The sequence below is a fragment of the Pollicipes pollicipes genome, unplaced genomic scaffold (assembly GCF_011947565.3).
Source record: "Pollicipes pollicipes isolate AB1234 unplaced genomic scaffold, Ppol_2.1 Scaffold_4295;HRSCAF=5057_pilon_pilon_pilon, whole genome shotgun sequence".
In the NCBI taxonomy this organism is placed as follows: Eukaryota; Metazoa; Arthropoda; class Thecostraca; order Pollicipedomorpha; family Pollicipedidae; genus Pollicipes; species Pollicipes pollicipes.
Window position 1 is genome coordinate 42,103,951 of NW_023596461.1, and position 25,551 is coordinate 42,129,501.

General features: G+C 54.0%; 1 protein-coding gene and 1 long non-coding RNA gene across 3 annotated transcripts in view; one reads left to right on the plus strand and one right to left on the minus strand.

Annotated features, from left to right (window-relative positions):
* The window catches only part of LOC119096863 (formimidoyltransferase-cyclodeaminase), a 36,034-nt gene extending 19,082 nt beyond the window's left edge, over positions 1-16,952 (plus strand). The window contains exons 7-11 of one of the 2 annotated variants that reach the window (XM_037219828.1): positions 4,436-4,577; positions 15,308-15,469; positions 15,839-16,021; positions 16,409-16,609; positions 16,703-16,952. In XM_037219828.1, coding sequence (XP_037075723.1) covers positions 4,436-4,577; positions 15,308-15,469; positions 15,839-16,021; positions 16,409-16,591 — 670 coding nt within the window. In that variant the 3' untranslated portion in view covers positions 16,592-16,609; positions 16,703-16,952. Of the gene's footprint in view, positions 1-4,435; positions 4,578-15,307; positions 15,470-15,838; positions 16,022-16,408; positions 16,610-16,660 lie in introns of both variants that reach the window. The other variant, XM_037219829.1, reaches the window with a different exon arrangement.
* Positions 16,953-18,467: 1,515 nt separating this feature from the next.
* LOC119096864 (uncharacterized) lies at positions 18,468-19,411 on the minus strand. Its single transcript, XR_005094089.1, has 3 exons — positions 19,324-19,411; positions 18,811-18,979; positions 18,468-18,569 (listed from the first exon to the last, which is right to left on the minus strand). It is a non-coding gene; the product is annotated as an uncharacterized LOC119096864 (long non-coding RNA).
* Positions 19,412-25,551: the final 6,140 nt, after the last annotated feature.

Genomic DNA, 25,551 nt, shown 5'->3' on the forward strand with positions numbered 1-25,551 from the left:
TTTGACCCGCTATAATGGGATCAGTTATGAATCCAATAGAATAAGAACTGTCAATCCTAGGATCTTATAGATATAAATCTACTGATGTCTTACGCTAAGCTCCATCTTCATTAGTTTGGAGGCGCTAGCGGGGCGCTCCCCCCCCCTTCCCCCCCCCCATCAGTCCACGTCATGAAAAACGGCGAATCAGGGCGGGAGTTAAGGGGGGCCAGGTCACTGAGTTGAACTGTCGGCAGCGTTTCTGTCCGAGCCCACGGCTGCATTATTTCCAGTCGGTGCTGTCCAGTCAAGCGGCTGTCGTCGCGCGGGCCACACTCCCCCATCAGCTAATGGTGCATGGACGGCGCTCTAGGCAGGCCCATTTCTACTGGCCGAGGGCTGCCCGTCAGACGGGGGGCCCTGGTTTGTGCCCCCGCCGCCTGTTAAGAGCCAGATGAAGGTCAAAGCGACGTGACCCGAAATTTCCGGGTCACGGCCCGTGCTCTGGTGCCTGCAGGCTGGCTTCACGAGCTTAACGGCAGTGATTTTGAGGTCCTCTGGAGCGAAGGACCTGCCCCTGTAGCCGGAGGTCAGGCGCGAGTTTGTCAGTCTGCTCACACGCGGAAAATTCTTCGTTGCGTTGCGTCGTCTTGTGTTCGTAGGCAGGTAAAAACAAATATTGAATTTAGCAGATCCAGCAAGCCCAAAATGGGGTATCTAAGCTTGGTCGGCCCGTTTTGACCTCGTGGGGTTTTACAGTTCCTCTGGCCAGCTCGGTCTAATGCTGGTCAACAGCCCAGAATAATCCTCAGTAACCCGCTCTAGCCTGCCTGCAGAAATGCGGCACGACCAAAAAAGAGGCGAAATTAGCCGTCGTTTCAATTGCACAAGCTTGTGAAAATGGCATTCTCAGAAAGCATGACAGATGCCTAGTTGCAAAACATGTGATTGTTAAGCTACCAAGGGATGCGGCTTACAAAGGTACTTAATAGTTAAGTCGAATTCGTCATACTTAATGAAACAAATCAGCTATTGCATATTGTCATCTTGTCATTATTGCACGTTGTCATCTTGTCATTATTGCATATTGGCATCTTGCCATTATTGCATATTGTCATATCATCGGCATTGTCATCATTGCATATTGTCGGCCTTAGGTTTGACGTGTGTTGCTTCAATGTCATTATTTTTATGTGATAGCGCCAAAGATGCGTGACACCATTCAAACACCGGCAACGTAACGGAATTAAGAACATTGCTTCTACTGTGGGGGCATAGATGTCAATGTATGGAACATCCGCGAAACGGGTATAGCAATTTTTAAGTTTTGAAATGACGTTTTGACGGTCTTGACGCCCCGTCCTCGATACGGAGATATGAAAAGATGGGCGCGTAAAAGCCGAGTGGTTAGCGCGCGGGGCTCCCACGTTGGGGCCCGGGTTCGAATCCCGGCTGCGCCATGGCTCCTGAGCGCTGATGTGGTCAGTGCAGTCGCTGGCGCTCCACGTAAGAGCGTGACGACGCGCGTCGCGCTCCCTTAAGAGGAATGTGAAAATCAAAAGCAGCACGCCTAAAACAGACCGACATGCCTTCAATCAATTATGGAAGTGAACAACGAATGCAGTGCTTACTCGCACAGTCAAACACTCAATAGGCAACCGAACCGTGCGATGTATCGTCAAAGCATTTAGACACCACTGCGCAGAGATACAGAGGATAAAACGCACGTCTAAATGCTCTTCCGGGTGATTCAATAATCTAAGCGCTAGCACTACCTGTCATAGTGGACTTAGACGCAGGTAGATACATTGGCTAGACAGAAACGTATCGGCACATGCAAATTTGTCAAGTCAGATGTGGCAAACTACACATTTGTGTTCAAAACCCTAGCAATGAGCAAGTGGAATCGTGTAAAAAAAACTGATTGATTTCGTTCTGGGTCCAAAAGATGACCGAATGCGAGATCGCTAAATATCGTGTTAGCATGATACACATTTTCTGTCCAAGTAATTGCATCATAGGTCTTAAATGCACACCATTCGATAAGTCATGCAACTGAGCCTGATTGGTGTCTTGGAGAGTCCTGTAATGAGAGCTTAGCAGGCGGTTTCATCAATCCTGGTTAGCCGCCTGACTCTGGGCGTGACGTGGCAGGTTTGAGGAGCAGAGGTCTGTTCTCGATCTTCCGAGAGCAAGCTGGCCACTGCTTCGGTCTGGGGTACCATCGATTTGGTGAAGGTGCTTGTGGAGGTTTACCCCTAAGACTCCTGCGTCGACGCCCTCAGAGACTTGGCATGTGAAGACGACACTCCAACGCCGTTTGAAGGAAGGTCTTAACTTCCATGCATACAAACCACACGTTTAGGACGTCCTGAGCGGGGATGACAGGGCGGTGAGGATAAGAGTGTCTCGCTGGTTTGAGGACTAGGCAAACCTAAATGGCGTACGGATCGACCCCGTCTGGTTTTCAGACAGGCTCATTTGCCAGCGGTGGACAGGCGTGATCAGTAGCGCAGCCAATGTATCCCTCCCCTCCTCTCCCTAGGTCCGGATTTTTCGTGCTTTACTACAGGTGGCTCCCGACAAAAGTTGGATATCGGCGTGATGCGTACTCGCCGAATTCCGGGCCGCTACCTTGAGGAAAGCCTTGCCGCGCCCCCGGGCTCAATCACCGAACCGGAACAACAGGGTCGCCATGGAACAACAGGGTCGCCATGGAACAACAGGGTCGCCATGGAACAACAGGGTCGCCATGGAACAACAGGGTCGCCATGGAAGCAACAGGGTCGCCATGGAACAACAGGGTCGCCATGGAACAACAGGGTCGCCATGGAACAACAGGGTCGCCATGGAACAACAGGGTCGCCATGGAACAACAGGGTCGCCATGGAACAACAGGGTCGCCATGGAACAACAGGGTCGCCATGGGCTCACGAGGCATCATCGGGACTTTTTAGTTCGAAAGCGGTGATTGAGAGAGAGAGAGAAACCGTGATGGTGACCCAAACCCTTTTCTGCGAGATCGTCCGCAAATTTGCCGTCCGTATCCGGCGTCGCATAAGACTGGCCTCTCTTCGGAATCGTTCTAGGAAGATGGCGTTTTATCCCACGCAGCGACCGCAGCAAGAGGCCTGTTCTGCGAGGGCTTTGGAGGAAGAGACATATTATCCAAGACCGACAACATATGAGCACGTCACTCTGACTTTAAGCCTCTGGGCTTTTTCTATGGGGTCACGGAGAGGACCAGGATTTCAAGACAAAACCGCGGACTTGCAGGGTCTTAAGGCACCTGTGGAAGCGATCGTAGCGTTCATCTCTAAGGTTCTCTGCCGACATACAACAAAATTCACGCATAAGATTAGCACGTCCCTGTAACACCGGGGAGCGCATGTCGAGGAGGTGATATCAGGCTTTGTTTTGTTATTTACAACAGATTTTGCTGATCTGCAGTCTTGGAGTGAGTCTTTTGGTATCCATGTATCACTCTCACGTTTTTTGAATCCACGGACGTGCTTGCATTGTTTGGTGCTGCATGGAAGCCGAGTTGTGTGACATTAGCAGCGTTCCCTTACTTCTGGAACGCCCGGTATACGTAGGAACAGCGGTCTGACCAAAGGTCGCATTCATGAACATATGAAGCGCGGCGCCGTAGGCATGGAAACGACTGACGTCCATTGAAATAGCCACAACTGTAAAGGGTATAAACTGAGCTGCATTTAGGCCCATCAACATGCTCGAATTGGGCGATATCAACGGTCATCACAGGTCTGTTAAAACCACCAACGAGTTTTTGGTTCCTGTCGCCCCTGCTCGCAGCAGCGCCCGCACAGTCCGCAGATTAAATCCGACCCTCGACTTCGCTTCGCAGAATGAAGTCGTAATTTTCGCAGCGATAATTCTGACTCAACTCGCCGTCGACTCCCTGAGTCATCGGTCGGTGTGTGGAAGTTCCGGAGCGCGGGTTTGTCGCTGTCACCGCCGGCCTTCTTCCCGGACGCACAAAGGAGGCTCGCTCCGCCAAGCACAACCAAACAGACCTCCAGGGCTAGGTCTAGCGGTTAGCACGCTCGCACGCCGACGGTGGACGCTTTGCATTTCGCCGCCTTTGCGTCCGCGAGAGCAGAGTCATCTCGCCGTTGGTGTGGCGCAGTCACGACGCAAGGGTCTGCCGTGTCCAGCAAAGCTTCCAATACCAAGGCACGAGCCGTCTCTTCCCCTCACGACTCTCGACCCCAGGTCATCCCGCCGCCGTCTGGATCCCGCCATATCCAGCCCGCGGCCTGTGCGGGCCCCGGCCGCCTCCTCGTCACGGGCCTTTACCGCCGCGCGTCCGTTACCATGCTCGCCGGGGGTCGCAGGCGATGACAGTCGGCTGCAGACGGACAATCGGCGCCTGTCGCCGCACCCAGTGGACGCTGAGGTCACCGGATGACGTCATGACGGCCGTCGGTTTCAGCCAGCGGATCATCGAGTACCGGCTGCCGGCGCCGGCGGCCGGCCGGCTGGCCGCCCTGCCCGTCTCCCAGTTCGTCCGCCAGGTGGCAGCGCGCTCGGCCGCCCCAGGTGGCGGATCTGTCGCTGCTCTCTGCGCCGCTGTGGTGAGTATCCGTCCCCCTGCTGAAAACCTCTGAGTCGGAGACCTGCTGAGGGTGCCCCATGCCCTGATAGGTGAACATCGCCATGAAGACGCCTGCGCGCGGCGCCGTTTTGTGAGTCAGGGTGAGACGTTCAGTGGAGGAAGCTTGGCCTGTCTTGTTTTGTCACCATCTGTATGTGACTGCTTTCCGGTCCCTTTGAGAGACCGCGCTCGGCATAAGTTACCTGCCCACCCGGGAATCAGCGGTTAGCTACCATGCCATTGGAGCCTCGCGTTCTAAACCTAGTTCGCGGGTGCCGAAGAGCTAACAAAGATACTTGTTTCTGCCGACCGTCAGGTAACAAATCTTCCGTTCGGAGTCGCACCCCACCAACCATTATACGTTTTTGGGGGCCAGGCAAACGCACTAGGAAAAGTATGTTGTTGATGGAAGCTACTCTCCTGCTGTGAAAGGGGCTATTTACCCCCCCCCCCCCCCCCATACAGAGGACCGCGTCCTCTGGCCGTCTCTCCCGTTATAACGAACTGTTGCTCACTGGTCGGCGGTATTTTGTCTTTGGTTTGCCGTCACGTGTTCCTTCTTCGGAGAACTGTTTTCTACCGCGCCTCGCTGCCCCAGTCAGCATTGCGACCTGCCGCCGGGGCGAATTTCGTCGGGGCGACCGGCACGACCTCCCTGGCCCGGCCTTGGCTCTGGCAGCGGCCGACGGTGAGGACTGAGGTGACAAGACGGGCACGCCACCCATCGCTGGCAAAGCACTGCCGCGGGCGCGTCGGACACGGCACCTCTCACGCGCCGTCGGCTCCGACGGTGCCCGTCGCGAGGTGCTGGGACGCGGAGGAGGTCGGCGGGGCAGATGGCGCTGCGGTCGCGTCGTCTGGCGGCCCTGGCGCCGGCGGGACTGGCCCCCGGGGTATCGATCCCCGGCGGCCGGACGCCGGCCAGAACAGGCCTCCTCCCGGCCGACGGCCGCCCAGATACACTGTTTTGGCGAGCAGCGGCCGGGCCAGACGGGGGTGGGCCGCCCCGCTGATGAAACGGCCCTGGCCTGCCTGGAGACCGCGGGCCGACGGGCGGGCCGCCCGGGCCGGCCGACCGGGCCGGCCGACCGGACCGGACCCGACCACGACCCGGCTCGAGCACGCCGAGAGCGGCTGCTCAGATCGGGCAGAAGTGACCCGTGACCCCGGCCAGAATAGTATGCGCTGCTCATGTGTAAAGGCCAACGCAAGACATGACTTGGTGGACGGCGAGATCGGTTATCTGAGTAGCCTTTGCTCATAGCAGTTCGTGGATGCATCGGTGCTTAAGGTAGTCTGCATAGTGAGTCAGCCGCTCGGTACACTGATAAAGCATGCCTGACCTGTGGAAAACCTTATCGCTGTGTCACAGGAAGGCGGCCCTCGTCACACAAAGCCAGGGATGAGCGGCCCCGGAACCCAACCAGAACGGTGTCCCCAAGCCAAAGTCACATGACGATTATCTGTCCGGACGGCGAAACGCCCCTAATCCAGATAGAATGCGCCCCGAGCTCCAGTGGAGAGACGCCCCCATTCCCCAATCCGAGGCAAAAATACGCCCAGGACTCAGCGGAGAGGCATTACAAGATTAGGATAAGCGGCGTCCTCAGAGCTGGAGTGGAGCGAGGCTGCAGTTTTGTCAGGAGGACGTCCCAATGTCCTTGTAGAGGGACGCCCGAAGTCTGTAGGTAATTGGGTGCCCCAAGCTAAAGTACAGGTGTCCCTCAAGTCTCATCAGAGAAACACCTAAATCGAGATGTGCGCCCTCAAGCGTGGGAAGAGGGACGCGCCAGGAACAAGTAGAAGTGTGCCTCATAATTTTGGTGGGGAGCGCTGATAAACGCAAATTCGGAAGCACCCAGCCTGGGAGGACTTGCACGGTTCCTGAGCAGTGGCACCTTATTTCAGGCAGAGGGCTTCACAGAGGTGGTAGGGGACGCTCAGCACCTCATTCACTTCGATTGGGCATAATGCGCCCCCTATCCGCCTTTGAGTGGACTCCGAAGCCAGTAACCAAAGGGAAAACTACAGTCAACCAAAAACCAAGAAGTAGAGTGGTGTTCCCAAGACCAGGACGGCCGTCCTGAAGCAGAGCGGAGCTCTGAGCTCTGGGTGAAGGCCCGTGTTGTCTGCTGGATGTTGGGTCCGGGCCATCACGTGGTAGGCGCGTCGCCAATGAAGCATGCAGTTTCGCGTGTCAGAAGCATGATCAGAACGCCTATCGTTTCTGAAGTAAGAGGGCACGTGAAATATGTGATCTGAGGAGTTCTGATGATAAAGCACGGCTGCTTCTGGGCACTCAGCATCATCAGCCAAATCGGTCCGAAACTTTCCTGCGAAACTACACTGCAAAGCCTTAAGTAGTTGTTAGTTCCGAAATGTTCGCTAGCCAGGGCAAGTTGAGGTGGCCATTGTAAGGGCTCCCAGAGATCACGCGTACCAATTATTCAGGAGGACGACAAGTTTACGAAGAGCAAGTAAGTTAGTTTTGGACGAATGTGCCTAAGTTTTTTATGTCATAGCTAATCTATTTATGCCTTGATCTCTGATCCTTGATCCTTTGCTTTTAGGTTTAAGAAAGGACTTACTACTGTGGATTGTATGAATTCATGCATTATTGATCCGTCCATTCGACGACGGGACTGGACCAGCGGATGACCCAAATATGCATTAGTGGCGAAATGCATTACGGTATTGACGAGCTCAAACTAATTGGTACGGGTAGAAAACCTTAACGAATTTACGCATACATACAGCTTGGCCAACGTATGAGTAAACAGAGCAGAAATGTTTGCTATCCTCACGAAACCAGCACTTGATGCAGTTCACTTTCTGGAGAAGAATCATTGTTGGGGGTAGAGTTGTGTGAGCCGTGGCATGTCGCGTTAAAAAGTGCCTACAATTCGTACAAGCATCAGTAGAGAAGACATTGGGTTAGGACCGTGGGCTCTCACGTGGAAGGTCCGAGTTGGAATCTCGGGTGAGGCATGCCCGCAAGGCTTTGCGAACGCCGCGGTCTCGGGTGTTGAGTAGAATGGTCTGCGACCACGTGTGTTGTATTCCTTAGAAAAGTAAGATCGGAGTTTTGGCGATTCGGAAAAATCGAGAAGAGTCGAGGCTATGAGTAGCGCGAGAAACATTACCGGGATTTCGCATGGATATGCATCACCCATCATACGATAAGTAACACGCGTGGACGTTTGAGGGGTGCGTTACAGCCCGTTTTCATGGTACGTCGAATGAAAGTAATGGAAATATGGAAGCATTTCCTTCTTCAACTCGTTATCGGGTCATGAATCATTCGCAGAGCCCAAATTTGGGGGAAAATAACTTTGTCTTTTTGACTGAGCGATCCAAGGTTGCATGGCTTGGCGTTCCACGTTGGAAATAAACCTGCATGACTTTCTCAGCCCACATTACGAGTCCTTTAGGGAAATCACGACGTAAAGGAAATCCCAGAGCTTATTTTATGCAAACCTCGGCTTTGGAGCATGACCGTGACCTAGTTATTTTGTGGGCGTCTCACCACTAATGAACCGATTAAACAGCACACTGGCACTCATCGCTCAGATCTGAACGATGATAGATCCTGTTATCTTGGAATCGAATTTCTGTTGCGTGCGATTTCTGGCCCGGTAAAAACAACTGTAGGCTGGGTTGTAGCGTAGGACATTTTTTCAGATTCCATGCCGATAGTTATCTGATGTTGCTTGTGTAGACTGGGTTGAAGCGTACGAGATTTCTTCAGACTCCATGCCGATGGTTATCTGATGTTGCTTGTGCAGACTGGGTTGTAGCGGAGGATATTTCTTTAGACTCCATGCCGATGGTCATCTGTTGTTGTTTGTACGCTAGCACAAGAACATCGGGCTAGTAAAATGTCATGCGTTATGTTGTTTATTCCGTCCAAATGAGATTTGTTTTTGGTCGGAATAGGAGCAATGGGATGGTGAATTCTCCATTTCTTGGTATACGTGTATTTGCACCATCTACAGCAAAATCAATCCAGATATAATTATAAGATTGATTAAGTTGAAAATATTTCATTTGCGGTAGGAGAATTAAGGCAATCTTTGATGGAGCACGAAACCAAAATCGGAGCAAAGAACGCAAAGCGAGAAAGGTGTGTACCGACGTATTAATGACTTGTCAACCAGGCACCCTATGCATTTGCTGGTCGTTAGACCCTCGGATACCTATGAATAAACCATCGAAAACGTCTGCAAAACATGAGTGTACTTGTGCTGCGGTGACAGCTGGCCCTCATCATCTTCAGGGATTGGTTCCAACGAAAATATCCGCGGCAGCCTGAATCAGACCGGAACACTTTGCAGGAGTCCAGCTCAGGCTCTTGGTCCGAGTTTGAGTCAAAGAGTTTGCAGACATGGTCTTAATAGATAAATTATCAGTTAAATCAATTAATGTATGTTTACACTATGTGAGTCCCGTAATCATTCATGATGGGCCTAGGCACAGTGAGTCTGCGACGTTGCGTCCTGCGTTTAAATATGTGGTGCGATAAATGCCTGGTGGCAATCCATGGAGATGACGTGAAAGCCAAGCCTTCGTTGTCGATATTTAGATGTGCTTCAGCTGCTAGCCACATATGTCAAGATCAAGTACAGAACAGGCTTTAAGGGGACCTGACCTGACAAAATGAATGATTATGCATGTAGAAATCTGCGATGTTTTCCGATTCATGCCGCACTATTTCGCTGGCTTTCCGCTTTAGCGCTGAAATATTTTGACAATGTTCTGACTTAAACATGGGCCATGGGACGCCGACAGGTTACTGTAATGCCTGCATACAGCAATATTATTGGACATTAACGCTAGGAAATGTGTAAATGCGTTAAGAATTTCCTGTTGCTCCGTTTTTGGGGGAATTAACGTACCATGCTCATTATAGCAGTTTCAGCTTCTTTCAGAAAGAATACAGCTGTTTTTGTTTTGTGTAGGCTTAGTCCCCTGACCCGGGCTACCCGCCGACTCAAAACGGCCTTGCGATCATGAACTTCGACCACTCCCCAGCGGTCCCACTGCGTCCCGGTACAGCCCCGTGGTCACAGAACCGCGTGCGCGTTCAAACACGATTAAACGGCACAGTTGCCAAGGATTTATTGGAGGCGGAACCTAACGCTCCTGCAGGAGGCTGGTACGGGCCCGGCTGTCGGCTAACGTCGGAGCGATCGGTGGCAGTTGTTTCGCTGAGTCAGCGTGGTGCGGGGAAGCGCTGAGAGGCTCCTGAGCAGGACAAATATGGCCTGATATGAGGCCAGCTCTAAACGTCCACCCATCCAACAAACAATGCCGAAATGTTCCACCCGCTTTTTCGTCCTGTCAGACATAATACAAAATGACAGCTTTTCGGTTATGTCTTAAATATTTATACCCTCTTATAACTGCTATCAACGAACTGTTCCTCGAAACGCGCGTCCAGTGTAATCGTTTGCGAATTTCCGTCTTGAGATAATGATGGGCTGCGTGATGAGCCCTCCTCGCATGTCCCTGCCATTTGCCATGTCCCTGCCACTTGCCTCGGTGCGCGCCATGGAAGTCCCAACCAGCAGTTGACACCAACATATCTGGCAATGCGTGTCGCTTCCTGGCTGTGTCAATCAATTCATGCAATGTCTGTCATCTATGTCAAGTATATACGGTCATAGATGTCCATTAATGTGTGCGATATACTACTAGAGGGGCTGAATCAACAAAGAAGTTGCATGTTTGTTTTTCAGAGGGCAGAACAGGACAGAAAATAATTAAACAAGTAGACATTACCTTAACCCTACCAAGTCGCGAACATGCAAAATATTGACTCGTTGGTGTGCATGCCTCGGTCTGTGCCGTGTGAGACAGAACGCTGCCAAATATCAGCACCTTTGCCATGTGTTCGCCTCCCGCAAAGCTCATGCGAAGGTCAAAATTCACGCATAGCTGCTGTAGCGTCACGCTGCGACTGTTGGCAACATAAAACGGCCAATCTATTCTGCAAAGCACATGGTGAAGTCCTATGTACTTAATTTGAGATCCATGCACCGGCAGGCGTAACTCTCTCAGCGTACAGCGAGCACCTACCAGTAACAGTGGGCGCTCTCGGTAGCCGCCTCAGAGATAACTGCAATCAACATCGCAGTTAGGAATCATCTGAGGCCGGCGAGCCTGAACCCGTAGCTCCGATGGTCTGGATAGTTAGCTCGAGGCTCGATCACCGCTGTCGGCTGTCAATAGAAGCTGACACAAAGGTCACGAGTCACCACAGGCTTTCTAATCGCCCTTTAGTCATTGTGTGTATCATCAAGAATTTCTTTGACATCGCTGATTGCCGCTCATGACGCAAACCTCTCACTGAAGACTGTTCAGGAACTCAGAGCTCGTAACCGGTATTGAACCAAAAGAGTGGCAACTATCGGTGTCGACATCGTGGAGATACAGCGCATCCCAGTGCTCTCGCCGTGTGTTTATTGTAACTGACGCCTGTGATCCGTAATCAATAGCTAAACGCGTCGCAGTGCTGGCGGAGATGGCGGTGCTCCATTTAGGTTAGGGTACATGAGGTATTTTACAAATACGCGCCAGTCCGGCGTGTCTCAAATTGCCAGGGAGCCGAGCATCGCACCGATCCTGCAGAGGCCATCAGTGTGGGCCACATGACAACCACATTCACCTCAACACCAGTTTGTCAAACGTGGTGGTTTTTGTTTCCACTCTCACCACACACACACACACACACACACACACGCGCACACATCAGCGCCGCTGGAGACGGGCCGCCAGGTGGCGTGCCGCTCCTTGTCGAGTCGGAGAGCGCGCGCACCGGCTCATTTGGCGACCAGCGGCTCGGAAAACGCGGCCGGGTAGCGCGACCGGTGATGGATGCGCCCCTGATGACGGATTCGTGCATCCGTGATGGCTGATGGACGGCCGGCTGATGGATCCGAGCTGTCGGACCCATCGACGGCGTCGGCGGCGGATCCACGTGCGGTGCGTCCCAGCTGCACCCGGCGTTAGAGTCTGCCGCCCGCCACACACCCAGCATAGATCTGATCCGTGACGATTGGTACCATCCCAGCCGCGGGGCTGCCCAGCGTCACATCGCACTGTATTGTGGGGTTTGTTGAGAGTGATGACCGTGGGGAACTAGTTAGAAGTATGGCGACCCTGGCTTCCCCCATCCCGGCTCGTTGGTCTATAATAGCTGAGTCTCCGGCACTCTTCCAGATCACAATCACTCTTGCTGTCTGATGCGTGGTCTGTGTGGTCGAGCTAGCCCGCGTGGTCTGCTCTCCACTAGTTTAGTTAAAAAGTTTCCTTCGCTTTCTGGTTCACCTCGTAACGTGTCCCCGCAGTGGTACGTCGTGAAGATTTATGTACCGCGCACGGCACGATACGGCATACGGTAGTTGTACGATAATGCAGTACGTAGTGTACCGCACCACCCAGTGTGGTGAATTGCGTTGTGTTCTACACGGACGTGTGTGACGTACATACCTCATGTTTGACTGTCCCAGTTTTGAGGGTGGCCAGCTGATATGTCCTTAATAAAGCCATGGTTTTCTAACTGGCGAAAGGCAGCACAGAACCTTGCTGCGGTGGTAAGGAAAACTGCAGGAGATAAAGCAGTTATCTGAATATAAGATGTCCAATGCTAAAATGTAAGAACGGCTTGCGTGGAACATACTGATTCGGAACGATGGTCGCTATCACTGCACACTTATGACGTGCTGTGGTGAACGGCACCAATTCGTTACGACGGTGAAGCCATGTAATGTCCGATTGACCCCCTGGCCTTATCGACATGAAGTGCTACTGCCTCATACATGGTGTCGATAGTAACGACCCAAGCAAATGAGCATTGTGAATTTCCCAGCGCAGCGATGGACTTATTCCTTTACGTCAGCGCTGGGCCATCGGGTCAGCGTCGGTGACGATCAATATGCAAATGTCTGAGCCCGTGGCTTCGCTTGCAGCTTGAGAGCTTAGTTGAGCTCGCGTCATAGAGACGATCAGCGCTGATGGCGACAACAGCTAACAGGCCCTCTTGCCTGGCACACTGTCGTCACGTGCCTGTGCAGCGGTTGTGTGTGACGCGATGTTGGTATTGTGCGCTCAGGCAGGGGCTTAGGTAGGGGCTTAGAGGCACGGGCTCAGGCAGGCGTTTCCAGAAGCATAGGTAGCGCAATATTTCTGGAATCGCCCAATTCACTGCCCAAGCAGGGGCGAATAAATAAACTCCTTGGGGTCCCTTGCCGTGCCGTGGTACCGCCACAATGCATCCAGATGGCAGGGCCTTTTAAAGCAGTGCTGCGTCAAGTCAGATCAACGGACCTGGCAAGTATTTGGGCTTGGTGACGGACATTGTGACGTTCTGGTAACGTCACACGCAGAAACCGGGTTTTAATGTCAACGATCCAAGTCGCGTCAGGTCCTGGCAAGTCAGTTCATGCCAGGTCCTGGTAAGTCAGGTCATGTCAGGTCCTGGCAAGTCAGGTCATGCCAGGTTCTGGCAAGTCAGGTCACGTTAGGTCCTGGCAAGTCCGGTCATGTCAGGACTTGTCAGATCACGTGACTGTCCCCTAAAAACGCCTACTCGCGTCAGATTAGGCCAACTTGTGGCGAACATGAACAGTGTTAAGGTGAGGACAATATTTTTGTGTACCTGGATGTATGAGGGAGAGACGATCGATGATAAAGATCCGTAAAAGCATCGAATGGCCTTTCATAAAAGACAGCGACTCTTCCAAACATATTTCTTTGTTCGTTGCGCCACGCATCGTTTTTTAACAGAGGGCAAATGCAGCACTCACGACTGGCAGAAGCTGGTAAACGACATGAGTTAAAACCCAGATTTCGATGAGTGGTACTGGACGTTGATGGCATAGGGCTGTTTGAGTCCGATGTAGCTGTCCCGCCGCTGGAATTGGTTCCAGCCGGCAGTACTGCACGTCGCGCTCCTCGGAGAGAGAAGGCTTATGCAGGGCCACGCCACATCCGTGAATTCCGACAGGGGATTGATGTAAGTGCCTTGGCAGGGTATGCCTGGCCTATGAAGACAGGCAGAAGCCTGATTCCTATAGGGGATTGATGTAAGTGCCTTGGCAGGGTATACTCGGCCTATAAAGACAGGCAGAAGCCTGTCTTTAAGTTCCTTTACAGTGTAGCGTCCGTTTCCGATGGTATAAATGCATGTTACGTTCGTACACCACATTCATGGCATGCTTTGAATGCATTACACGTGCGCGTGTTTGGTGGATCAGACCTAGAACCTCAGTAAGGGTGAGCAGTTAGACGACAGAGTTCACACAGCAGCAGCCTTGCTCGCGTGGCTGGGCTCTGTGGGCCGCAGCGAACTCTGGCTCACCTCCGCAGGCGCGGCAGCTGTGCTTCGCTGCCGATCATGGCACGGTCGGTCATCGGCTGCGTAGCTGGTAGATGTACCCGCAGGTTCGGCGGCAGCAGCTGGACATACCGCCAGTGACATTTCTCCTTCGCTAAGTGTATGCGGAATTGGTATCAGTATTTCAGGTTTAGTCTGAATATGCACAGAATCACCGCCCCAGCACGCATGATGTGCACCTAGAGGTTAGGGTCCACGGATTTCTGCCTGGTCTTTTTTTGTGATACGCGATATATATATATATATATATATATATATATATATATATATATATATATATATGTATTGTGATACGTTCCCATGTCAGCGTCGATGTGGCGGCGGAGAGGAGGCGGTACTATCCGTGCTGGCAGGAGCGGGCAGCCCCCGCGCCCCTCCCCTCCCCAGTTTCTTCGCAAACGACACAGCGTTTATGTGGCGGCGGAGAGGAGGCGGTGCTATCCGTACTGGCAGGAGCGGGTAGCCCTGCCAGTACCCCTCCCCTCCTCAGTTTCCTCGCATACGGCACGGCTGTGCATTGGCAATGACGCTGGGAGACGCCTCCCTGACCGGTGACCTTTGGTCCAGACCGAGCCGTCGTCAGCTGCGCCCGGGTTGGGGGGGGGGGGGGAGTGGGACGGGGTGTGGGGTCGGCCGATCGGTCGCTCGCTGGGCAGACACGGCTCATTTTCCCGTCGTTCGCACGGCTGCTCGGCAGAAAGCGCCCAACTCCCGAGATGACCGTGCTCCCGAGCTCCCGAGCGCCGAACTCTCCATATGACGTGCTCCCGAGCTCCCGAGCGCCGAACTCTCAATATGACGTGCTCCCGAGCTCCCGAGCGCCGAACTCTCCATATGACGTGCTCCCGAGCTCCCGAGCGCCGAACTCTCAATATGACGTGCTCCCAAGCTCCCGAGCGGCGAGCTCCCAAGATGACGCGCTCCGGCCGTCCGAACCCGTCATTGGTACCCTCCGACTCCCTTTCAGCCGAGAGTGACGATGAGATTCCATGCTAGTTTGCATCCGTGGTGTGTATGTATGCGTGTGTGCGTAGTACTTGTGTACCGAATTCCGACCAGGTCATCCGTCTTAGTCCCGTCGCAGACGGGCCTTTCTGAGGCACAAACTGTTTGTCACTTCCAAACAGGCCGTCTGGCGTGCTGACCGATGGGTCGCTCCGTCTAACGCGCATTCGCAAGTGCTTGCAGTTGCCTTGCTATTATGCCTGATTGCCTGGATGCTCGTGGTCCTGTCGCTCTGCAGCCGTGGAAGTCGTTCCCCAGCACCATCTGCCGACATGTTGTGTGTCATTGCTTCATATTCCATCCGACAGGGGGCAGGCCTGGCGAGCATGGTTGGGAAGATGACGTACGGGAAGAGACAGTGGGAACACCTGGACACTGAGATGCGCCGGCTGATACCCGTGTTCCACAACATCGTCGATGGTCTGGTGGCAGCCATCGATGACGACACGTCCGCATTCAACGACTACATGGTACAGTCTTGATAGATCGGAACCTCACGTGTCTCGCCTCACAGCATCGCGCATCACGCGCATGCGCTGGATTCACGTCGCCGTTGTATGAGCGCCGTCTAGAGTCACAGAATTCATTTCCCCATCAAAATTGATCAGTCGCTTCCCACGACGGGGTGTCGAGTGCCATCCTCCTCCCCGCCCTCCCGGGGGGGGGGGGGGGGGGGGGAGGGCGCGGTCTGAGAGTCGGACGGGCTGGGAGGGCGGTCTTAGAATCGGACGGGCTGAGAGGGCGGTTTAAGCGGTGGACGGGCTCCTCAGCACCAGACACCGATGCGGTCGCTCACAGGGCCAACTCCCCGCCCGTGTAACTCCGCCGCCATCCGCCAGGCGGCGCTGAAGCTGGCCCGCTCGACGCCGGAGGAGGCGACGGCGCGCGCGGCAGCCATGCAGGCGGGCCTGCGCTCGGCCGTGGCGGTGCCGCTGGGCTTGATGCGCCGTATCCAGCAGCTCTGGCAGCCGCTCGCCGAGCTGGCGCCCCTCGGCAACATCGCCACCAAGTCCGACCTGCAGGTACCCGCCGCTGTGGCGTCGCTAGTAGTCGCGGACGTTACGCGAGTTGGTAAATAGCCTAGCCTCGGCGAGCCGTGGCGCATCTCAGGCGCGTGCGGCCCGGGCACACATAACTCGTTTGTCGTCAGCAAGGGGGTGGACGGTCGACACAGGACCTCTAAAACACAATCTAAATGTGACCTGGTCCAAATGTAAGCCAGAAGGTTAAGGATAATCGTCGTTTGTGTCGAATATGTTCATGTTGTCATTTATCCCCGGAAACTGACGCTTGAAAAGGTGTGAAATATTTACATTCCTGAGATGATGCTCAGGCACCGCTCCCAGTTGCGCCTCCGCTGACCCATTGCCCCCCCCCCCCCCCCCCTCTTTCTCCGTGCGTTTGCGCAGGTGGCGGTCCGGTGTCTGGAGACGGCCTCCTGGGGAGCCCTCCACAACGTGGCTATCAACCTGGATGACGTGGAGGACGCCCAGTTCCGGCAGCAGACACTGCAGGAGGCGGAGCAGCTGGCCAGCGAGGCGACGTCGAACAGCCGCCAGCTGCTGCAGGTCCTGGAGGCCCGTCGTCAGTAACGCCACGCACGGGCCCAGGTCACGGTTAGGGACCGACGGCTTCGGCTCCACAGCCGCCAGCTGCTGCAGGTCCTGGAGGCCCGTCGTCAGTAACGCCACGCACGGGCCCAGGTCACGGTCAGGGACCGACCGCTTCGGTTCCGGCGGTGGGTCCCGGCAGCGACCAGGCGCTGCCAGCCATGGGAAACTGTGGCGGGCCTCCGACGCCGACGACAGCGGCGCACGGAGGCCGGCCGTCAGCGAGCGCGACCATCAGCGGCCAACGAACAGCGCTCTGGCCGCAAAGCGTCCTGGGCCGGGGTGTGTAAATGGCGGGTAAATGTCCGGCGAATACACGCTCGGCGGAGTGAGCTCAGCATGAACGCGAATACATACAGGCGCGCAAATTAAGAGCTCTTTCTGGGATTGGAAAACAACACAGATATGCTTGATGATATATTAACCAACAAAAGTAAGCTCGGCGCAAAAAGCCACTCACGAAGAAAACGCATTGCTCATCTGAACTAACTTCACCAGAACAATCCTCCTCATCTGCAACCACAGCAATCACAAAAGAGTGCCATTCACACTAATATCACCGACAACTTCTAAACAGAATGACTGATGGTAGCCAAATATTGATGAGACATAAATATGATAGCACACACCCGTGTCGACCATTTCATCTGTGTCCACCAGGCCCGCACCTATAAGCACTCCTGTTCCTGCGCTCACTTGGGTGTCGCCGTGTTCATATGTCCGCTCCGCGTTCATTATCCGGTCCCCGTGGCCGTCAACGGGTCTCGCGGCTCAACAGCTGGCCCATATGCCATCAGCCGGTCCCTGTGACGTTTAGCCTGTCTCTGGGCGCAGCAGCCGGTCTCTGGGTCCAGCAGCCGGTCCCTGCGCCCAGCAGCCGGTCCCTGTGACGTTTAGCTCGTTTCTGGGCACAGCAGCCGGTCTCTGGGTCCGGCAGCCAGTCCCTGCGACCAGCAGCCGGCCCCTGCGCCCAGCAGCCGGTCCCTGTGACGTTTAGCCGGTCTCTGGGCGCAGCAGCCGATCCCTGCGCCCAGCAGCCGGCCCCGCGTCCCTCAGTCGGTCTCCATGCCAGGCAGCAGGTCTCGCAGCAGCAGCTCGGCCAGCTCCAGCAGGTCGCCGGCTGGGATCTGCGTCAGCTCAGCCAGCAGCGCCACCAGCTCGTCGCTGCTGTCGCGGCGCACCAGGAAGGCGGCGGCGGCCAGCACGGCGGCGGCCAGCAGCACGCTGTCAGCCAGCACAGCGGCAAACTGGCGGCGCGCTGCCGGCACCAGTTGCGCACAGCCCGTGGTGCGCCGGTACAGGCGCAGGTAAAGCGCCGAGCGCCGGACACAAGCGGAGCGGAGCAGGCGCACGGCCGCCGACGGCAGTGCCGGGCTCAGCGGCTCCAGCAGGTCCGGGCGCCGGCGCGTCACCACGGCCAGCAGCGTCTCCAGCGTGTCCAGGCAGGTCGGCGAGCTTACCTGGGCGGCGCGTGCCGTCAGACAGGTGGGCGGGAGCCGCGGACGGGCGGCGAAGAACGAACGGACGCGTCACGTCACGTGGCCAGAAAGCCCGGTGATCAGTAGGCAGGGGTGGAGGTGCCAGGCTCAAACCCAGAAGAGTCAAACCTGGCGGCTTACACGGCGGACATATAGGGCGATGCTTGCGAAATGCAAGCAGCGAGAGGCCTTAACAATTTCGGTAACACGGATCCCATGTTCCTCAAAACTACCAGTAGTTCAGTCCTACTGGTACATGCATCGTTGGTGAACGAGCTTCTAAACATTCGTGTCACCTTTGCACATCACACGCGCTGCCTATGCCATCGTGACGTGCACTATGAAGCTGATGATTGATTGGCATTACATACCTGAAATTTCAGGGTCTTGAGAACCCTGACCTCTGAGCTAACAACGCTCTCCAGGCTGTAGCAGTGCTTCGCCTCCCGAAGCAGGCCCTTCACACGCTTCGTCGTGACAATCTGCGAAGAGAGCTCCGTTGATCGGATCGGTCGTCACCTTAAGTTTTTTTTACGTTCCCTGGTCGCAGATGGTAACTGTAGTGAATGTAGGTTACGAAATCAGATTACACTGAACCAATCCCTGGTCTTCAAGTACTGCGCAGCCCTCTGAGCTCAAAGCGATCATGCACTACACAATACAGCCAAAGTTGTCCGTAAAACTCCTTAGATTTCAACCGTCTGTACAAGTAAACATGCTCACCTTGTAATGCAGAGAAAGTTTTGAAGAGATCTGGACGCAGGACAACATTCTGAGAATGGCCTGACTGTGTATTCGCTCCAGCAAGCTCTTCCACTCCTTATCCCTGTTTGCTCGCTCCACCTTTGTGGTTATGTACTGGGACATCTCCATCATGTGCGCCTGCATAAATCTGATAATATAAAACGAACAAAATAAGGGATCATGCGGCAGCAGCAGCAGCTGTGGTCCGGTCTAAGGCAATTTACGAGCAGCACATCTCGAGCCATTATGTCTTAAGTCATGAACAATCAGGACCTCACGTACTCTATATCAATCAGGATCTCACGTACTCTATATCAATCAGGATCTCACGTACTCTATATCACCTGGCAGCCAAAACAGACAATGTCGAGCACACAAGAATCTATCCAAAAGCCGAACAGCTCGGCGCACGGCTGTCTTTGTCGGCGCGTGGCAGTGCACAAACATGGAGTGACTGTCCATCATCAGCTGCTCCCACCATCACCGACTGACCGTTCGAACAGCTGCAGCGCGCGGAAGAAGACCGGCGAGGGCTGCGAGAGCCGACGACAGAAGAGGAGCAGCAGGTGGCCTGTAGCCGGGGCCCCGAACACGCCAAAGTGGGCGAGCTCGGCGTCCGGCGGCGCGGCGCCCGCCTGATGCAGACTCTGGCCCCACTCCAGCAGCAGCGCATCTGAGGGGCACAGTCACCGTCACCAGAGACGGGGCAGCGGCCCCCTGATGCAGACTCTGGCCCCACTTAAGCAGCAGTGCGTCTGAAGAGTACGGTCAGCATCACCAGAGACGGGGTAGAAGCCCCCTGGTGCAGACTCTGGCCCCACTCCAGCAGCAGCGCGTCTGAGGGGCACAGTCACCGTCACCAGAGACGGGGCAGCGGCCCCCTGGTGCAGACTCTGGCCCCACTCCAGCAGCAGTGCGTCTGAGGCACAAGGTCAGCATCACCAGAGACGGGGCAGCGGCCCCCTGGTGCAGACTCTGGCCCCACTCCAGCAGCAGCGCGTCTGAGGGGCACAGTCACCGTCACCAGAGACGGGGCAGCGGCCCCCTGGTGCAGACTCTGGCCCCACTCCAGCAGCAGTGCGTCTGAGGCACAAGGTCAGCATCACCAGAGACGGGGCAGCGGCCCCCTGGTGCAGACTCTGGCCCCACTCCAGCAGCAGTGCGTCTGAGGGGCACAGTCACCGTCACCAGAGACGGGGCAGCGGCCCCCTGGTGCAGACTCTGGCCCCACTCCAGCAGCAGTGCGTCTGAGGGACACAGTCAGCGTCACCAGAGACAGGAAACAGAGGCTCCCTGACGCAGACTCTGGCCCCACTCCAGCAGTAGCGCGTCTGAGGCATATTCATTGTCGTCAGCCACCCTTCTGACATTAATTTAGAAGCAGTGTCTATGGAGCACGGCATGATCCAAATCCAAGAGACGGAACACAGTGGCTTCCTAGTGACGCCCAAAATATCATCAGAACAATACGCGCGTCCTGAACGAGACAACATAGACAATATGACCAATCTAAGACATAATTCAAGCAGGGGTGAAAGGTACGTAAGCCCACTTACCCAAGGCTGGGGCGCTGATGAGCTTTGTGTGGTCGAGGGTATATTCATCGTCTCCCAACTCTTCTGTCGCCATCAAAGACTTCTTAGCCTTCAGTAGAGATGTATCTGCCAATAGCATGGGATATTTGACGTGACATTAAAAACGAACGGGCGGCAACCATAAAGAGATATATGATGACATAACATGCAAGGCCACTGACAGTACACATGGATTCTGCCGCATCCGAACTGATCAATGGCGAAGCCTCGGAGCGGAGAAGGAGGGCGGGCGGCGTGCCTCCGTGGCGGCCGCCACCTCCCCGACTTGAGCTGGGGCCTCTTCGGACGCCCAAGTGCCTTCCAGGCGCCTGGAGGGCGGTTAGATTTATAATTTATTGATGCCTTCCATGACAAATTGAGATGCGCCAATGGTGAATTGGCCTCCCGCAAGATTTCCAGAGACACACGGAGTGATCAACGAAAATTGTGCGCCTGTTGGTACTACCATGTGTTCGTACTGTATCGAGAAAATCAATGATATCTTTTCGAACTGACGCCCTGTTTCTGCCATGCAACGCACAGGAAACTGAATATCGCTGTCATCACACGTTCAAATGGACTGTGAAAATCTAAGCATGCGTGATATAACGTCATATCTGGATGAAGATGCAGCCCTTCACGCCATAGAAGAGGGGATGCACTGCATTTGCCACAAATACTTGCCTAAAACCACATAGAGAACGCATCCAGACCAGGGATTTAACCCAGAAAGGACACGGCGTCACGCCCCCCTCCCGCCCTTCCGGGGCAAAAGGTTTACAACCAGGATGCTGGGTGATTTAGCAAAAATTCGTTCCAAATTAGCTCGAGTTCAGAGAAAATTTGACGTTCTCCTCCCACGTGGAACCATCTGGTGCGTGCTTGATCCCGTCAAAGCTCGAACATAGATATATACTTTATGACACATTCCTTCACCTATGCAAAAGCCTGTTGAAAGATGCACAAATGGCAGCAATACGACGGTCTGCAACCAGCCCGTAGCGGTGCGGCCTTCAAGTGCAACGGTGACGTCAAGCTTAGCAGCACCTCTACAGGCGCGAGCAACCGGAGCACAACCTCGAATCTGTTACATCGGGAGGATGTCGTGCATGGATTTCCCACACCTAGGGTTTCCACGCGCTCTGTGCAGGGCGGTGACGTCACTGATCCCGAGACTTCAATGCGGCACGGCCGCTAGCAGCGGAAGTAACGTTGCGGGCGGGCGGGACATCGAAAATCTGCGTACAAATAACGAACAAACTATTGGTGGGAGGCACACAGGATCGAGAAAACGATTTCGTAGAATATAATGGCGAGTATGATGGTGTGCTTATCTAACCTTTGTCACTAACCATTAAAATGTAATGGCATGAGAAGTATAAACGTGCACACGTGAATGATGCAAGCCGGAACAGCTGGGGCCGTCGGGCTATTGTTTGTGTCGATAGTGAACGGAACTGTTGTTGGTAGGTGTACATGACCAGCGCGCCAATCGCGTAAAATTGAACGTCAAACATGATGATGTGCCTGACAAAGCCTACCCGCCAACCGCTGCAATGAAGTCGGCGTAGAAATTGAAAAACGTTCATTGCCAAAACTGCTGCATAAACGGGCGGCCGGGACATGGGACCGCCTTCGAACCGATTATCAACAGGCTGTTCAGCCTGTATAGGGTAGGTGTACATAACCAGGAAGCCGGATACGTAGAACTTAGTAGGGAGTATGATGATGTGCTTATTGCAAGCTTATATCCGTAGCCTTTAAAATGAAACCAACGTGAAAAGCGAAAACGCGCACGCGTGAACTGTAGGAGATAGGTAGTTTGAATATCGGGGCTTCTTTCTTCCCAGTAAAGTAGCCAGTAGATTATTGCTGGAAAGTGCATATATCTGCAAGCCCATCAGGTACAAATTGCAAGCATGAACATGCACTTTGCGAGCTCAGTTCAGTTAGCGTGAGTACTGAATGCGCCTACGTGGGGGCTGGGTACTAAGGAAGGGAGGGAGATGAGCCCCAATTTCCTAAAATCTAGCATTGGCCCCATTGACGTTTAATGGAAGAAGAAGTCCAAAAAGCAACGCACGTAAACATCTCACCAGCGCAACGTGGGTGGCTCGACACTCATGACTATACAGACAGGTGAGAACCGAGCATTGTCGGCCCGGCGCACAGGTATGGACCACGCATGGCGGAAGGCACATAGGCACTGACCGGGCATGGCGGAAGGCACATAGGCACGGACCGAGCATGGCGGAAGACACACAGGCACGGACCGAGCATGGCGGAAGGCACACAGGCACGGACCGAGCATAGTGGAAGACACACAGGCACGGACCGAGCATAGTGGAAGGCACATAGGCAACGGACCGGCATGACGGAAGGCACACAGCCACGGACCGAGCACGGCGGAAGACACATAGCCACGGACCGATCATGGCGGAAGGTACGTAGGAACGGACCGAGCAAGGCGGAAGGTACGTAGGCACGGACCGATCATGGCGGAAGGTGCACAGGCAGGGACCGAGTACGGCGCGTCTAGCGCGCATCATCTGGACGCATCTAACGCCAAAAATACTCAGTGGACGAACAGACTCGCTACGCTCGCTGCTCACTCATACCACCATCGACGGCGGCACGACTACGGGGTGCGAGGCCTTATACGATCAAAGTGCGTTATAATAGCTTACCGCTTAAGGATACCTCGCACATGATCACGCTCGTCATTAAATTCTACCCAACCAGCTTGTTGGTCATATACATTTGGCATTAACACTTTGTTCGTGATGGATACGAAGACAGCCCGATGTTACTGCTGTCTATGGGAATGATAACCGTGTGGGCGTCTTGACTTTTCACGTCATTGCATTGAAATGGTTTTCCGCAAAGCATATAATCATACTCGTCATAAAATTTCACGTCATCCGCTGGCTGGTCAACTGCACCTTCCACTAAAGCTTTTGCATCATTTGAAGGAATGTTTCGGTGTTCCGGTTGCTTCTCAGCATTCCACCCGGCGTCTAACGACCCGCTATGCATTGAAGTCTCGGTACCAGTAACGCCACACTAACGTTTTAAGCGAAGATGAAGCGAGAATCGCCGGACAGTCTTGCCTCTTTTACACAGCTTTGCGGTTACATAACCGTGCTCATATCCACAAACCACGCCCCTGCTAAGTCGGTCACGTTCCCGCTCGCAACATTTGTCCGCTACACTGACCCGCCTTCAGCATTATCTTTTGGCAGGATGGCTGTGTTTCAGATGCACCCGGGTCCACCTCCAGCCGCACTACGCACATTTGGCTCGCCCAAATGGACCGAGTGTCATGCTTCGCGTTGGGCCGCGGGCGGAAGGTGGGCAGCCACCTACTTCCACACCTTCTGACTCACAGGCCACATGCCATTCACGTCTGCGTTCACCTCGCTTTACATGAGCATACTGCACATGAGTCGTCTCTTTAAGAGCAGAAAACAATGCTCATAATGAAAGCACATCTCGGAATTTCAATACATCTTATCAAGTTTTGCGTAGTGAGGGCTGATTGGTCAAACAAAAGTACTTACAATGACATTCTAATTTGATAAGGTTACATCAGGTGAGGTACATTTGTTAAGTTTCTTACGTTACAATCACGTTACATTACTCACGTTACCAAGTTATTTTGCTACTTAGTGACGTCATGATGCTACATTTGGCTAGGTTAATTCGTGCTGCATATTGACTTATTTTCCCAGTGACGTCACGAATGACTGCCAGGCGCAGCCTTGAACGAGGTTCACATTAATCATCATCCTTGATTTCGAGGAGATATGCGTGGTGGCGCGCGAGCGTGGCTGCTTGCGCGTGCTGAACGGCCCCAGTTGTGTGCGTAATTTTTGTGCAACCGTTTTTCAATATCGTGGGGGAAAAACGATATCGTATTGCTGTGTTAAGACCACAATCATCATTCCTCCATTTTCCAAGCATTATTAGTCCGTAATATTCAAAACTGATCTAACGGGAAAAATTACTGTGACTATGGTCATCATCAGAATTATTATATGAACAAGATAAGCCAATAAACACACCAGTACTCTAGCAGACGTCACTTAACTTTCAGGCGCCATGAACATGGTTTCAAATCCGATTTTCTTGCAAACTGGACCATAGTTATTTCAATAATCCGGTTTCGGTAAGTCTTGCAGCTTATGCCTTAAGTCATGAATAGTTTATATCATTACATATAATTCATATACTGTCATGTGTCGGTAACATCAGCGCTCGTCCCGGGGACGCCTACTCTCACCGCCAGCGCCGTTGACAGTTGCGGCGTGTCTTCTCAATGAAGGGTGGCTCGCGCATACACGTGCCAGCTGATGGTGACGTCTTTGCTGAGCGAATTGGAATTCCGCATGCTTCATTGCATGGTGGTAATGGCATCACTAGGATACCGAACAAACGTAAAAGGGCACTCCAATGCCAGCCAGCGGGCCCTGCGCGCTGATCATGCCCACAAGTTGATAACGACCTATGTGTCGGTCACGCACCATCAGTAACGCACAATCTGTTCCGTCGTGGCATGGGCCAGAGGGCCCATTTCCCAAGCAGGGACAAAGCCCGGAACCAGCGATTTCCATTGGTCGGGGGCCCCAGCGCCTTACGGAGGCCCTGTGCTGGCAAGGGGTCTCAAGTCGGCTGGAGGCAGTGCTCGAGGAGGCCCGAAGGACTGGTTGTAGGTCGCATAAAGAATCGTAGCCCATAGGTGCATGACCTGAAATATCAGCCAGAGGTCTTCATACATCTTTTGAGGACTCCTTGAGACAGTGTGGGTGTCAAGTCGGCCAGAGACCACGAACATCGAACAGCTGGCTTCCTGTCAGTCTGAACCATGCGACACATTTTCCAAACAGGAGCAAGACCGGGGTTCGCGATTTGCGTTGGTGTGGGTCCCTGAAACAGTGGTTGGGGCCCTTGTTGCGGTCAGAGGCCCACGGGGCATAACAAGTTATGTCTTGGCTAGTGGCCCCCAGTCGATCACGGGCTTTGAGGAGAATAGGGGCCGGAGGGCCTCTCGGGACTTCAGATCAAGGATCCGATTGGATTCGGGGCTCGGCCCCCACCCTTGTGTCGTGGCCTGAAATGTCAGACAAGGCTTTTATTAGAGCCCCCG